The sequence below is a fragment of the Anser cygnoides genome, chromosome 5 (genome assembly GCF_040182565.1).
Source record: "Anser cygnoides isolate HZ-2024a breed goose chromosome 5, Taihu_goose_T2T_genome, whole genome shotgun sequence".
Lineage (NCBI taxonomy): Eukaryota > Metazoa > Chordata > Aves > Anseriformes > Anatidae > Anser > Anser cygnoides.
In genome coordinates, this window is record NC_089877.1 from 28,337,353 (window position 1) to 28,354,196 (window position 16,844).

Sequence of the window (16,844 nt, forward strand, 5' to 3'; positions counted from 1 at the left end):
TTTTTTTCTCGGTAACTTTTTTATGTATGAGTCTGACATTGTGTAGTCCCTTACATTATGGGCTTATCTGATTGTGGGAGATTTGTAGTAACGATACGGTAACACAAAACTAAGCACTTTCAAATCTCTTTTCAGAGTATTTACCACGAGGTTGGAATAAACTGTGATTTATGACTTTTGAGTGAATAGTATGCAGCATATTTCACAACTGCTTCTGCCTTTAACAAGTGAATTATACGGTATAATATTTTGTGCATGAAAGTGAAATTTATCAAGACATTTTGCAGAAACACCACAAAAAAAAAAAACAGAGTTCTAAATTTTATCTGTCCGTTATTGTTATTGAACCGTTATTGAACTCATAGGCTGCTAAATAGGCAGCTTAAATCATTTTTTCTCATTCAGCTGTTAAGGCTGTGTTAACTGGATCCTCCTACTGTGTGTGCTGCCTTGAAAGTTGTGTGAAACTCACAGCCAAACTTTGTAGGCAAAGTCAAATATCCTTATTATGTCCGCTATAGTACCATATTTAACGTGCAATCTGCTGTAGTGGATCTCCCTTCCAGTAGTTATAAATGAAGGGAAATTTAATGTTCTGAAATGAAGAAAGGATAGACTTATTTAAGAGCTTTGCTTTGGCTCTGAAGCATACATAGAATTGAATATTTATGTGCCTATTATTCTTTTACAATTTCAAGTTTGCTATTATTTATTTGTGTAGTCTGGATTTCCAAGTTAAAGCTGTCATTATAGGATTGGAAATGTATTAAGATAGATGTGGAGATCTGAAGCTATAGGTGAGAGACTTTATTTAACAGTAGCATAACTTTTCATTTATCTTTCACTTTCAGAAGCATGAAAGTGTGATAACTGCCATTTTCAATGATATTGCATTTAGCTGTTTCATCAAGAAAAATGTCCAATTCAGGAATACACAACTACTTTAAAATGTGCCAGAATTTGGATTGCAGCTTGGCAGTTTTAGAGTATCGTAAACTCTTGACACAAAATTTTGCAGAAGTATTTGCAGAAAATGATGCTAATTAATGGCTTAAGCAAGCCAGACGAGTTTACTGCGTCAATTATTATTTTCATTTAAAAAAAAAATAAAATCCTGACTTATTCCAAGGAAGTGCTTGTGCCAGGGGTGGCCAATAAAGAATTCCCTCTGGTGGAGTTCTGGCAGCAGAGGCTCTGTCCTTCCCTTCTGCTAGAGGATGCAAAGTCAAAGAAGTTACTTTGTGGGTACTGCAGCATGCAGGCAGGAATGGATCAGAAACAACTGAAAAAACATTTTCCTATGGACTTCATGCAATAGGACTGCTCATGTGCAATTCTAACGTGCACCACATTGGAGCCATTCCTTGTCATGGTGTGATGAGGGAAGCCTTTGTCATGATGTTACAACCAATTTCTTGCAGTTATCCCTGGCAGTGCCATTTGAACAAAGAAGGATGCAGTGAAGAGTAAAAGCTCACATTTGTACTTGCTGTGGTGAAAAAAAAGCCTCTGTTTTCTCCCATGTTCCACTGCATTGATGATGAGCAGCTGTGGAAGTTGCAGGGGACATGGGGAGAACCATCACTGTGCTTTGTCCGATTCATGATCAGTTTGAACGTTGCAGTGTTTGGATCCTGTCTCTACCTTGGTAATCACAGCTGGTATTACTTGGAACAGTGGTGAGCTTTAGAAGTGACTTTTCCTAAGCAGACTATCTTCTGTCTAAAGCCTTCAAACTGTTCAATTTTGAGAGTGACTTGCCTGTAGAAATTTGGTAGGCAGGACTTAGGGGAAATTCGAAATGTACTTTCTCTGTTAGTCTTTTCTTCCCCTTTTAGGTTGAGTAAGCAATATGTGTAATAATTTCAAGATAAAATATAAGGAAATATATCGATGTAGAAATGCTGACAGTTGTAAGGAAACATCTCATAACGGGGATAATACAGATACACATTTGATAGCTGTCCATGGCTTTACAATAAATAGTTTCGTATGTGATTTCTGTTTCTGTAGGACCCAGAAAAGCACTAGTGTTGCTGTACAGAGCCAGCAGGGAGGTCATTAATGCCATTATATTTTTAGATCTGAATTGTCACTATCAGTGATGCTGCTTCATAAAATAAAATAAGCCATGTTTGCATGTCTCTGGGGAAAATATAATATTAGCCATCAAGGATTTACCACTATGTATATAGTAGATGCTATTTATGCATCCTCAGTGTATGAATGATTTTTAACTACAACCTTTTGCAGGACGCAGGCAAAAAACTGCCTTTTGTTGTAGCTATTCAGCAAGTTCAATGTGGAATGAAAAAACTGTTTTTCTAGATCAGTGCCTACCATTGCACTTTTTATTACTAATCATGATCTCCAGAGACTTCAAACATGGAAGCCATGGAGTCTATGTGGTTTGTGATGTCTGTACAATTAAAAAAATGTCAATATCTAGAATTGGTTTTGGATACATTTAAGTCACTATAGCAGTTCAGTGAAACACTGGGCACAAAATTTCTCAGGCTTTAAATATTTAAACTCATCTGTACAACTTAGAAAACAAATGAAATAGTAGAATATGGTGGCTGATGGCAGTTAATATACAGAATAACATCCTGGTGATGGTAGTTCTGCTTGGTTAATCTAATTCTTCCCTTTCACTCTACTGAAGGCACCTTGTTTCTAATGCTTATTTTAATCACGTGAAGAAGAAAGGAAAGGTGTTTTGTTTTGTTTTTTTGCTGTTGCTTTGGGGCTTGGTGGGGTTTACCTCCTAGTTGGTAGGAGGGATTTCCGTGTTTTGGAATGACTCATGGCACCATTAGCATGCTGTGCTTTGTGTTACTGGTTTTGAGAATATTTTCTTCTCCCAATTTCAGGTTGGGTGGGACTATATCTGCATACAAGATAGTGCCAGACGAAATAGAAGAAATCAAGGTACAGTATTACTACCTTTCAACATTGAATTTATTTGCTTGGAGAATTACAGAAATGCTGCATAAAAAAAGTCCATGTTGTTTCTTGCTTTAAGACACACCAAGAGTATATGACCTTTCTTTAATATACTGTTTGACAAATTATGAAGATAGGAAACAAGAATAATTATAAATATTAATTATCTGAACTGATTACTATCTGAAAAAATATCTCAAAAATTAAAAATGAAATTGAACATTTGTCCTTTCCAGGTGTTTTAAGTCCCTCTTTAAATCAATAAAACATATTTTCTGTAAGTATTCATCCTGATATCTTTTATACATCCAAAACATTAAAAATTGTCCATTTAAATCTTAGTTTTTTTTACTAATGAATAATTTTGTTAATAATCGTTTTCTTCCAGTTTATTAATTGATTATTATATTTACACTGCTGGAACATTTTATTGTCTACTCAATTCTAATCTAGTGTCATAGAAAAAAAAAAGAGAAGTGGTGTCAATAGTAAAATCCTTAGATCCATTTATAGGCATCTAAAAGAGAATTTTAGAAGTCCCGTTTACCTTCAGCTTAAGTGGACTTCAGTAGGGTTGATGCCAAAAACTTGTGTAAATCAGTGCATCTATGTTTAGATACCTGAATACAGATGCAGGACTCTTGTCAACATTGACATAAAAATAAATACATACAAATTTAGAGTCCTTTTGCTTCTGAGATCAAAAGCAGGTTCAGTTCTTTCATTATTATCTCTGTCTTAAAAGGGGATAGAATGAAATCTTTGATACTCAAAACCATCAACAGGTCTTTGATTTAGAGGGGTGACAACAATAAATATTAAAGCTTACCTCCAATGCAATATGCATTTTAACAAAATTTACTTTAGCTGAGTCCACTCATGCCAAGTACTTTAGCAATTTGTGTCAGTTTTGTTCTTGAGTGGAGTAAAAGATTGGTGTTGTATGAGAATTTGGCCTTGATCTGGTAACATGGTCTGTGTAACTGGTTCTTTATCAGCAATCCTTTGGATTAGCATTTAATTATTCTGACCAATTACTTGCTGATGAGGATAACTTAATCCGTTGTGCTGTTTCACATATTTGTTTTCAGCTGTGCAAAGAGATTCAAGAATAGTGTAAAATCTAGTAAATGGAAGTGGTTGCATAATCATTTGATCTAGACGTGATTTTGCAGTGTATAAAGTTGTGAGGACTTATTTCTCCTCAAAGAACACCAAACAAGTAAATACAGTAAATACAAGTAAATTACAATACAATGGAAGTAAATACAGTGTATCTGCATCAGAATCAAGTGCCATCACCATCATGATCAAAATCAGAATTTATTTCCCACCTCTGAGATTCACAGACTCCTCTATTCGGAATTATTAAGAGTAATGCGATTTATTAGGGTAGATCCAACATTTAGCCTTTGGTATTAGAAAAAAAGAAAGAAAGAAAGGTTTTCAAAACTTAATGAAGTTGATTAATATTTTCGTGACATTTTGAGAACTGCACCACCAAAACTATAAAAACAAAAATCACAAAAACTACAGACTTCCTCCTTTAATATAGCAAAATGTCAATGGGTTTGGATTTCTTAATGTTTAAGACAGAGAAAATGAAGCTGATATTTCTGGCTTCATTGTGCAAGCAGAATTCAGTGAACAAAGAAAAATGGAGTGCTAGGAAATAAGAAAGAATTTTTTTTTTTAGGAAGCTACTGTGTTAGGTGTGATCAATAGTCACCAGAATGTGCCTTTCCCCACGCCTGCTAAGGAGGCCTGTTCTGATTTTTCTGCTCTCTCTTACTCAGCTGGTGTTCAGTTTAAATGCCTGAGATCCTAGGGAGCATCAAAGGGGTTAAGAACCTTCCTCATTGATCTCTGTTATGCCAGCTTGTAAGTGTGAAGGGAGGATTGTTTTGTTCTAAGTCAGGCCTATTTAACATGACTGGAAAAAATGACCCGCTTTACTTGTTTCTGGTAACTGTCTTGCTTTGTTCAGATAATGTGTTTTTTTAAGTTGTGACAGAAGTCAACCTCCTATCACACCTTATCTGATTGAACTTCTCAAGCTGTAATACAGCAGATGTTATTCATAGGAAATAAGGCACTGATGGAAAATACCGTGACGCAATAGTAGCAAGTATAATAGACAAATCTATTATCAAATATGGAAAAATATTTTTACGTATATTTGAATACTAGCTGCCAAACAGGGAGACTGAGTACCTTGCAGCAAAGATAGGGGGAGTCTTAACTTCAGAAACTTTCTCCAGGCAAACCTTTTGGTGTCTAGTGTGACTTGGAGAACAGCTTGTATAATCCAGTATTTGATATCAATATTACATGATTTGAAGTAGCTTTCATCTCTGAAATAAGCAACAAATGATAGAACCTCTAAGTGTCAAAGTGCTGTTTCAAAAGGGTAAACCCATTTTTTGATTAATTTACTCTGACATAATCAAAAAGAAGGCACAGATATATATCTTTAGATCTATATTAACCTCCTTAATAGCAACCATGTGCTCAGTTTCACGTGTTATGTAAGACAGTGAAAGTTAAAACAACCTGGTTAAAAATCAAAAAGGCCAAGAGGAAGTGAGACTTGAAGTTTAATGAGAGTTAAAGTGATGGAGCAGGGTTTAGGGGAAATGTATCATCCAAGTTCCCTGTGCCAGTGAGTATCGGAAAACAGCAAAAGTGGGCACATAAGGTGTAATCTTTTTCAGGGTTAGGGACAGTTTCTAATATTTCTGGAGCTTTTTTCTGCTGTTTTGCTGGATGTAGAGTCTTTGGACTTTGTAGCCTTCTAGATTTTAAGTGCTTGGAATTCCCTTAATAGAGGGATATTTAGAAAAAAAAAAAAAAAAGGAATTAAAAAAAACTCCCAGCCAACATGGGTTCACGAGGGGTAGGTCCTGCCTAACAAATTTGATTTCCTTTTATGATAAGATCACCCATCTAGTCGATCAAGGGAAACCAGCCGATGTGATCTTTTTGGACTTCAGCAAAGCTTTTGACACGGTTTCCCATAGGATCGTACTGGACAAAATGTCCAGCATACAGCTAAACAAAAACATCATGCAATGGGTGAGCAATTGGCTGATGGGCAGGGCTCAAAGGGTCGTGGTAAATGGGGCCACATCAGGCTGGCGGATGGTCGCTAGTGGGGTCCCTCAAGGTTCCATTTTAGGGCCAGTCCTCTTCAATGTTTTTATAAATGATTTGGATGTAGGACTAGAAGGTGTTTTGAGGAAATTTGCTGATGACACCAAACTTGGAGGAGTTGTGGACTTGGCTGAGGGTGGAAAGGCCTTGCAGGGAGATCTGGACAGATTGGAGAGCTGGGCAATCACCAACCACATGAAGTTTAACAAAAGCAAGTGCTGGGTCCTGCACCTGGGACGGGGCAACCCTGGCTATACATACTGACTGGGTGACGAGACGCTGGAGAGCAGCCCTGCAGAGAGGGATCTGGGGGCTGTGGTTGACTGCAAGCTGAATATGAGCCAGCAGTGTGCCCTGGCAGCCAGGAGGGCCAACCGTATCCTGGGGTGCATCAAGCACGGCATTGCTAGTCAGTCGAGGGAAGGGATTGTCCCACTCTACTCTGCGCTGGTGCGGCCTCACCTCGAGTACTGTGTGCAGTTCTGGGCACCACAGTACAAAAAGGACATTAAGCTGTTGGAGAGTGTCCAGAGGAGGGCGATGAAGATGGTGAAGGGCCTGGAGGGGAAGATGTATGAGGAGCGGCTGAGGTCACTGGGCCTGTTCAGCCTGGAGAAGAGGAGGCTGAGGGGGGACCTCATCGCAGTCTACAACTTCCTCGTGAGGGGGAGTGGGGAGGCAGGGGACCTTTTCTCCATAAACACCAGTGATAGGACCCACAGGAACGGTGTCAAGCTGAGGCAGGGGAGGTTTAGGCTGGACATCAGGAAGAGGTTCTTCACCGAGAGGGTGGTTGCACACTGGAACAGGCTCCCCAGTGAAGTAGCCACTGCACCAAGCCTGTCTGAATTTAAGAAGCGATCGGACTGTGCACTTAGTCACATGGTCTAAACTTTTGGTCAGACCTGTGCGGTGCCAAGAGTTGGACGTGATGATCCTTATCGGTCCCTTCCAACTCGGGATATTCTATGATTCTCTGAAAAAGGAGAGGAGGAAATAAAAGAGAAAGCAAGTGAGATTATTGGAATGTTACATGTGGAGAGGACATAATCTTCTTCCATGCACAATAGTTGAGAGCTATTTTGCTTCAAAAGTACCCCTCCCCTATTTTAAATATGAAATATTAAGGGTTTTGATGTGGTAGAATATGCAAGAAGAATAGCTCCGTTATTATTATATGATTTATCTTGACAGGTTGCTGAATTAATTTCTAGGAGTTGAATAATCATGTTTTCTGATAGTCCTTGCAAAGTAAACTGCTTACTTGAATGGCAAAGGGGGGTACTTTATTAGGCAGAGAGCAGTAATTACCATGACAAATAAATAAGAAGTCATTTTGACAGCATTTCCATATATTCTTGAAAAGGTGGTAGATTAACTTCTTTTACAGCTCAAAATAAGTTATGGGGAAAACAAGAATGCAGATGCATTGATTTTGTTAATGCATGTAATTATATCTTAGGCAGAACACTATTGTAAGGATAGACTGTCTCTCTGAGTTTGTGGAAAAGGAAAAACTCTGTAAGCCATAATATACCTGTCAGTTGAAAAGTATCCTTAGAAGATTAAAGAAATGCATGTTTCTAAATGTATTGGTATTTTCAAAAATAACCTGTATAATGTATGTATGTCTGTGTATATGTATATATATAAGAATTTTCTTGTCCATATTGCAATACCCAGTAAATTTTAATGTGTTTACAAGATTTCCATTCTGTAGTGTTCAGAATATTTTCATCATTGTATGTGAGTGTATATAAACGATTCTACCAGGTGTATATATGTACTGTCAGATCATATATTGGTTATATATCTAGAATACTGCCTGTGCATATGTGTGCCTTTTTCAGTAAGAGTGTTTGGTCAGTGTTGGGAATAATCAAAGGCGTGCATCCCCATTACCAAACTTGTGTAGTGACTTGAATATTTATATGCATATGAATTAGGAGTATTTATGTCAGAAGCGATTGTATGTATCTCAATTTCTCAGCATCTGCATCAGTCAGGAATGCTGTTGCATTCCATGCTGCAACTTTACTTCCCTAGATTTTTGTCACAGGTGCTTAGTTTCCCAAAGTGAAAGAGAGCACTCAAGGGGTAATCATACAAAGACGTCATCATATGTTCCCCTTCTCAAAACCTTTCTAGAAGGTAGAAATGTCTTCCATCACAGGATCTTCGGGATCTTCTCTTCAATCAGAGAAACTATCAGAGAAGGAAGACCAGAGTGGATGCCTACATGGATATACTGCCTCTCATTTAATGCGTTCCTGTCATTTCTCTACACCAGATGAAGCAATGGGACTTCATTTGCAGTACCTGCTGGTTTTAAAATACTGCAGGAACTGATGAGGACATTAAACATAGGAATTACAGCATACTTCTGAGAAAGTATAACTACAGTTATGCTTTCTTTAGACTTCAGTTCATATCAAAGTAATTTGTCGTGTAAACAAGGAGCTTTTCAGACTTGCAAAAATGCATTGGCATATTTCAGCCTTGCTTGTCCACTGTAGTAGTATGTTGTACCTAGAGGAGAAGTCTTCCAAGCCAAATAGTTCCATATACGTAGGGACTGGTGAGCATCAGGCAAACACCAGTGTGGAAGAAAAAAAAGAAAAAAAAAAACACAACTTTCCCTTCAGTAGCCCTTACAAGTACGTTTTCAGAGGTTCAAGCTGTTGAAAGTATGCACTCCCACCAATTCCATTACTGAGAAACATAAAGCACTAAGAAGCTTTACTATCTACACTGTGGAAAGGACAATTCTGGTTCTCGAATTTACTGCCAGTCCTTTCCTTCTGTTACCTCTCCGATAATAATTAATAACTCATGACACATGAGTTCTTACTGAATAGCACAATGTAAACGGACATTATCAGTTGAATGTCTAATGAGTATTCACAAGCGGTATCACCGTATGCTCAAAAGCTTACAAGTACAAGTGGAAAAAGATTTGAAGAAAATGTGTGATGGTCACGTGTTCTTCCATGATTAGGACTGCCAGTCATGCTGGACTCTGTGTTGGGTCAAAGCGAGGGCTTCTCTTTTGACTCCCTTAATGTGCACTTCAGAATCTGACACTCCAGTCAACAGTTTAAGTCAATGCAACCAGTACAAAGAAAGTTTCAAAAAGAACTTGCAAGTGTCTCAACCAGTAACAAAACTGACATTATTCTGACATCTCAATTTAATGTATAAAATCCTGGATAAGCTTCCAGGTTTGGATCTTAATTCTGAATTAATTAATCAATTAGAATGAATTCTTAATTATGAATTTCCATAAATAAGACAAATCCAGCTAGGAAGGACAATTGAGAACTGGGATGTGTTACGTTAGATCAACATGTCTCATCATGCTTCCCTCTAATTAAAGTTCACCTGAAGTGCACAGATTTTTTTTCCTAAGCTAATTTCTAAACTCTGTGTTGGCAGAGTCAATCACTGATCAAGATTCTTTTCCAAGCTACATGTGACTCACAAAAAATGTAAATTGCATTGTTTAGATGACAGAAAGACCTTTGAGTTTTTGCTTGCTGTATGAATTCTTAAAAGATGTTACAGACTTTTTTGTTTCCATGATGGAGAGAATGAGATGAGAGGTTTGCATGTGAAATGATGTGACAAAATCTTCAAGAACATTATTATGAAACAACAAAAAAAATTGCTTTCCTTTAATTGTTTGTCCATGTATATGCATTCACACTATAAGCACATGTATAGAGAGTCATGCAGGCTGGAGATTTTGTACTCCTTGCAGTACTGATAGTGTGCTCGTTCTCCCCCATACCATGCATTTATATGCTCCATTCTTCTAGTTCGTGTCAACAGCTGGTTATTTAAATTATATTGTATCATTGCATCGTACTTTATTGCTTCTAGTAGGCTGTTTTTCTTCTCATTAGGTCTTTATTGATTTAAGTTAGTTTTGTTTCTTCTAAAATTGATTCCCCCTCCCTCCCCTTTTTTTTTTAAATTTTGGCACAGTCTGTATTACACTGGATTCTGGCTTAGAAGCCAGACTTTGAATGCCAAGCCTAGCTGCACTGCTGGAACCAGTGTCCAGGCACACCCTTACTCAAGAAAAATATGTTTCATAAAAATGCCTTTTCTATTGTGCTTAGAAAGTACTCACTCTCACTGGAGGGGCTTTTGGTCTGTTTCTTTCATCTTCTGTTGTTTAGGGGCATTCATGGCTTTCATAGACCTCTCAACTAAGAAATCGCCTGTACAATGGGAGTGTAAAAGCAACCATGGCCAAAGTGTTGGTGTTCCTGTTCCCTGATTGTAGGACAAAGGGTTTCAGCCTCCCACTTGTGGATGTTCCTGGCATTTAATGGCATTTCTTACAGGCTCATGCAGTTGCTGCCACTGCTGGTATTATGGACGTATTCCTTTTTTCCTCTCTGCCTTTCTGCTTCAGTTTGGCCTTGAGAAAGGTACATGATATAAACCTAGCAACCACAGGGGAAGCCGAGCATCCATTCCTTTTGGCACCTAGTGTTGAAGAGGCTTATCCACTATTTTTGATTTGGAAGAGACGCTAGCGGATATCTGAGGGTGTCCCAAATCCCTTCAGATCTTTAGTGATTGAATTCTGATCACTATTATGACTAGAGTGTATATCAAGCACCCCTCTTCTGTTCCAGCAAGAACTTCAAATACATTCTTCAAATGACTTCAGATGTCTGGACAAAAAAGTATACTTACTAGCTGCCTGCATGAAAATAGGAATTACCGCTTCTTATTTTTCCATCTGTCTTCATCTTATGTTTCATAGGCTCTGTGGCTTCAGAGATTGCATGGCTCCAGACATGAAGTGCTACACTAATGACATAAAATTATTTTAGCAATACAATTGTTTATTTTCCAAAACAAACCAGTTCTGTAGATATCCTGCAAAGAGAGAAGTATCTCTAGAATGAAAAAAAGAAGAAAAAAAAGTTAAAAAAAAAAAAAAAGAAAGTTAATTTATGAGACAAACCAGTATATTGTTGATCTTCAAAGCCTTTGGTTAGCTGGAATTTAAGCATTCTTTGTGCTGTTGCCCGTAAGAGGGAAGATCAATGTGCATTAGATTTTTCATTGCTGCAGTCCTTTTTGCCTATTAAATCTTTCTTAGAAACAAACATTAGAAATTAGAAACAAACAAGAGGTAATAATCTTGTTCACAAATCTCTTCTTGTTTTTCAGCAAGCTTGTATTAAAAAAGAGATCTCAGCTTCTCTCCGTGACCATAGTAACCAATTTTCTTTGACTTCTTCCTGTCTTTCTTTCATTTTCAATTTTTGCTATGTACGTATCTCTACCATTCATCTCCTGAAACCTGGTTAGGTCTTGGGGTACCTGCTTATTTTGTCTGCACAGTTCTTCTTTTCATCTGATCCGGTATAGCGGGCAATGCTTTCTGTGGCTTCCTTCTCACTGGAAAAGCCAGTTCTGAAGTGGGATCTCACTTAGCCTGGATGAGATGAGAAAACATGGCTCAGCTTCATTAAGCAGCAGATTGCTTTTGGCAAGTAGATAAGTAAATCAAGTTTATATAAAATCCCTAGTCGTTTTCCATGTGACCTGTTACATTAAGTTTTGTTTGGTTATATTTGCCCTGTAAGAATGTATCCTGCTGACTCCTTTTTTGAGATCTATCAAAGAAATTTAATGCTGTCCTATCATAACTGCTCATATCGTAACTGGCTAGGGGGTTGAGTGAGTTGCAGTAAATAGATTTCTCAAAGTTCTTTCTTTTAAGGTTGTCAAAAAAGATGAGTATTGGTAGGGTGTGTGTATATATATGTGTGTATGTATACGTCTGTATATTATATATATGTGAAAAAAGGAGGATAGTGGTGTTTTTTTTTAAAGAAAACTTCATGTTCTACAGCTATTTACAGGTAGTGCCTTAGTGAATTATGGAAGTGATTAGATGTAGAGAAATGGAGTGTAACTAGGAATAAGGACATTGAAATATTCAGTGGTTGGGTGACAAACTGTCTGATGCAATTCAGTGGAGATAAATGTTGTATATGGGAGGTGTGAAAAAATCCTGCATTTGCATATAAAACAGGGGACTTTGGTTTATTGCAATCCCAGAATGAGGTGCTAAGGTAGTAACTATTAGCTCAGTGTTCAGGAGCAACTGCAGAAAAGCAAAGCAAAGAAAAAAAAATAAAATTAAAAAAAGGAATGATTAGGAAATTATTAGGAAAGGAACAGACCAGAACACAAAACCGTATCTGTTATGCGTGAGGCTCAGGTGTCCTACCACATACAAGGGTGTGCGAAGGTCTGATCCCCCAGTCACAGCAATGACATGGTACGGCTGAAAAAGATTTAGAGTCAGGTTATAAGAATGATCTAATCGGCAGAACCACTTGGATACGAGGAACAGATGAAGAGAATGAAGCACAAATGCTCACAAACAGTACATGTGGTTGCATTTCCACAACACTCTTCCGTAGTTTTACTGCAAATTTTAAATTAACTCTCATGCTTAATTTATGCAAATCAGAAGACTGACACAGCGGGCATTGAAGCCTTGACTGTATGTCTTCTATTGGTTGATATTTTACTGATTTTAAGGAAAAAAAATGGAATTCCTACTAATAGAAAGTATTCACTTAAAACTGCTGAAGTTGAAACCTTATCTGATCATAACACAAAAGTCATCTCTTTTTCAGAAACTGGTTCAGTAGATTGCATTTTTCTGGGGAAAAAAAAAAAAAAGATAGCTAGTAGAGTGCAGATAATTCTGCTAAAATAGTGTAGTTTATTTTGCTTTCATAGTATGTTTTCTGTGTGGATGCTTTGTTATGTTTTAATGGCTTGATTAGAATAATACAAGTTGGAAGACATGGAAGATGACACATGCCTCCCTGTCATATGCAAGCTTCTAATCTGTATTAAGAGGGTGATGCTTAGTACTTGAATGCACGAGTACAACTAATTAAACTTCTCTGGTGATTAATTTTTTTTCTGGTACTCTAATCCTATTAGTTATTATTTACCCCATCATATGTATAATCCACTGTCTAAAACAGAGGAGGAAAAATTTGATATTTTTTAGCAGAAAACTAATAAAAAACTTCCTTCTTGGAAATTTCATGATGGAATGGTATAGAATAGACTCTACAGAATAAACAGATGTGTTGAGCCATGTGGCTAGAGGCATTTTGTTTGCTCAGATGCTTTTATTATCAGATGCACAAGATGTATCCAGATGAGATTTCATGCAGATGAAGCTATATTTAAGAACAGATATAAAATTGAAAGTTTTAAGTGAATTCTATATTTTGAGTATGCCAGATAAGTGGCCATTTTGCCTCTGACAGTACAATAGAGGTGGAAAGTTGGCTTGACTGGTTTTCTTCCAGCTAAACAAAATCAGAGCAAAAATTGTGGAGACAAAGTTAAAAATGCTTTCCTTAGCCCTAGTCATTTCATCCCTACTACCAAGAACTGAACATTTATTTTGGACTATGTCTATGTTATCAGTTCCTGCAAAACGATAAAAATGTATCTGTACAGTAAAACATTTGGTGCTCAGAATCTTACATCCTTGTTGGATGCTCTTCAGTATGTTTTATTTCAAACTACTTCTAGTATGATTGTGTGAATGTTGTGCAACAGCTGGAGTGGACTACATATGCTGCTGAAGTCCATCTTCCAAACAAGTTTTATCTGGAAGCATTCCAGTTCAGGATTTAAAGCCTGCTTTGCAATATGAATCAAAGTCTGTTAAGCACAGTCAAAAGTACACTGCTGTTTGGAACTAGCAGGCTGTGGTAGAGATGTCCTCAGCCTCCAAGACATATATTTTTGTACCACAATATATCAAGATTACAAATAGTTAGAGATTCATAATACAGTATCATCGTTACCCATGCAATACTACCTCCTGAGCTCAGTACTATAGTACTTAGCTCAGTACTAAAGCACTTAGCTCAGTACCAAGCTGGTAAACTGACTCAAAAAAAAAATATTCTAGACCAAGTGGTCTCCAGATTTCTTTGACTGTGCACCCCTAGCTGTAAAAATTTGTGAGCATGCACCCCCAGTATATGTACATTTATTTATTTACAAATTATATACACATACTTCTGAAGTTCTCATATTTTCTTCCTGCACCCCAGTGGCTCGTCTTGCATACCCATGCAGCTCACTTTGGAGACCACTGATCTCACCTACTGAAAGGATTTTACTGGTTGAGGGAGCATCGCAACAGTTAGTAATGGAAACCGGCCATGAGTCCTTTTAGCCGGCTTCTAGATTGCTCAGTACTAATCGCTCCAGAGATGATAGAATTCTTAAGAGGCATTTTGAATTCTCCCACACTTTAGTTTTACATAAGTCCAGTTTCAAGTCAAGTTATTTTACTGCCATGGTGGTCATAAGTTTCTCAAAGTCATCCAGCATTCAAGATTTCATCTGAGGTGTTTATAGAATTGCAAAAAGAAAAAAAAAACAACAACAACAACAAACAGAAGTGTTCCTTGAACACATTAGCATCTATCTTACTGAAAATCCTCTTGCCAGTAAGTTGTTGAAAGGATCCAGAAAAAAATTGCAGGAGGAGGCCTTTCTGATGTTTAAAAATGCTATACAGAACAGGAAGGAAGCCCAATTAGATATCTTAATTGGCTGAAAAGAATAAAGTCTGCTCCTATAACATAAGCACACAGGAGAAAAAAGCTTTCCTAAGAGCTTCCCACTTCTCTCTCTCTCTCTCTCTCTCTCTCTCTCTTTTTTTTTTTTTTTGGGTGAGATAAAAGCCTTATTTTGTTAATTAACATTGGTAACCACCATATTTTATCTAGTTGTCTAGTTTGTGCTAGCTATAGTTGATGGAATTAATTCTCTTCACAGCTTTTATATACAGAGGCTAAGAAGCAGTGCTGCAGGGTGCAGGTGCTGCCTGAATGAGATGGGTCCATCTTGGGTGCAGGTGTCAGAGGCCTGAGGAAGTAGGATCAGTTTTGACAAGTATCTAGAGAATTATGGTTGGAAAAAAAGCCAGTTATTTTTGCTGATGTGTGTGGAGACAGCACTGATTACTATTTGATTGGACATTATTATTAGCATTATATATTTTGCTGCAAGGTTGCATAGTTTGCTAGCAGAATGTTTTGATATTAGACTACCTTTGATGTAATTTGAAGTGGCTAAGTCGCAATATTTGCTTTTCTGGAACATCTTCAAGCTCTATGTGGAAGTATTTCCTAGCATGTGCCTATCTAGGCAAGAAACATGATTGATTCCAAGTTAAACACTCGTATGAGGTTAAAATTTAATGTTTCTCTTTTTCATTGTTCCTGTCCCTGGGATTTTGACACATTCTTTTTCTGAACACCCGTGTGATAAAATAGCTAGCATTTTGATTTTATTTCCCATGACAGCGTTCCTGTACCTTTGATTTATCAGCAGGATTTTCAGATACGATGTAACTTAATTGTCCTTAGAGAAATGTATAAGGGAGAGAATGCCACTGAATCATCAGTTCAGTAAAGGTGCAGTGGTTGCAGACTTTTAAAGTATTTTCACATTAAATATATGCAAGGATTTCTAGGATTGGTCTGTCAGAAACGTTTGCATTCAATTTCATATGCCTCATCATTCTGACAAACTTAGGTGGAATATTAAAACTGCAAAGGTAATGCGTATTTGCTTGTGCCATTTCTGCATAGACTGCCATTTCTGTTTTCTTGTGTTACTTACTGCTTTGTTACTGTTTTTACCCTCTGTCAAAATAGCCTTGAATTTAAAGATTGCGAATATTGTAACATTTTAACTGTTTTGCTTCCTTATTATGATGACATAGCCCACGCTACCAAATGCAAGTGTGGAAATTTGTACTGCTCAGTATTGTCACTTGAAAGGGTTCTTCTGCATTCTTCCCAGTGAGGTGGTCTTATTAGATGAATATTATTTGAAATAAGTGAGGATTACTTAATATTTATCAGTCTTGAAAATGAAGTTATGTATTTAAGGATATCTTATGAAAATAAGAGCTTAACACCAAGATGCTTTTAAAATTCTTGTCCTTCTTTGATAAAAATAGAAAACAACTCTTTATGAATTTGGGGCAAGGAATATGTTCTGTGCTCTAATAAAAATTTATAAGGAATAATGCTATATAGAAAAAGGCAGCGTGTAAAAATAAAGCCGAGTGTTGTTTGGGACGCTGAAGCTAATGCTTTGGTTTTTCAAAGTACCTTAAGGCTGTAAAAGAAAACAGACATTTGTCCTCAGGCTGTTTTGTAGGAAAGATGCTTAAGTTTAAAATCAGAGAACTGAAAAGAGCTGCTTTACATACAAAAGCTTGAAATGTCTCTAAATGTTGTGCAGAACTGTGAATGCTTCTGTAGGTGACACAACCAAAGGGATAGCTGTGTTTCAAAAAGGAAAAAAAGCACACGTGTTTGTGAAGTACTTTGGTGTAAGTAAAGCTTCTACATTCATGATATCCTCACTGAGTTGACTTCTGAGAGACCAGAAAAAGAAATGAGCAATAAATGTGCACAGATAAAGGGAAATCATCAGTTTATCTGTGATAAGGTCTTTTTTGCAGGCATAACTGGAAAGCAGTCAGGACACGCATTCTGAATGTGCAGCCAGTAGTTGGTATATAAGCATGAAGCATTAATCATAATGGCACAGTTCCCCACTTCTGCCATTTTCCCTTAATAGAACATCTGAGATATGCTTCATATACTTAGGTATCCAAGCAATTTTAGGATGGTTTTTTATAT

At 37.2% G+C, this 16,844-nt stretch overlaps 1 protein-coding gene across 39 annotated transcripts in view; it reads left to right on the forward strand.

Annotated features, from left to right (window-relative positions):
* Nucleotides 1-16,844, forward strand: part of GPHN (gephyrin) — a 366,964-nt gene that overhangs the window by 192,248 nt on the left and 157,872 nt on the right. For all 39 annotated transcript variants that reach the window (XR_010832041.1, XR_010832042.1, XM_066998532.1 and 36 more), the window contains one exon: nt 2,874-2,931. Coding sequence is in view for 35 of the 39 variants with exons in the window: in XM_066998532.1 (XP_066854633.1) it covers nt 2,874-2,931 (58 nt within the window). In the remaining 4 variants the exon portion in view is untranslated. The remainder of the gene's footprint in view (nt 1-2,873; nt 2,932-16,844) is intronic.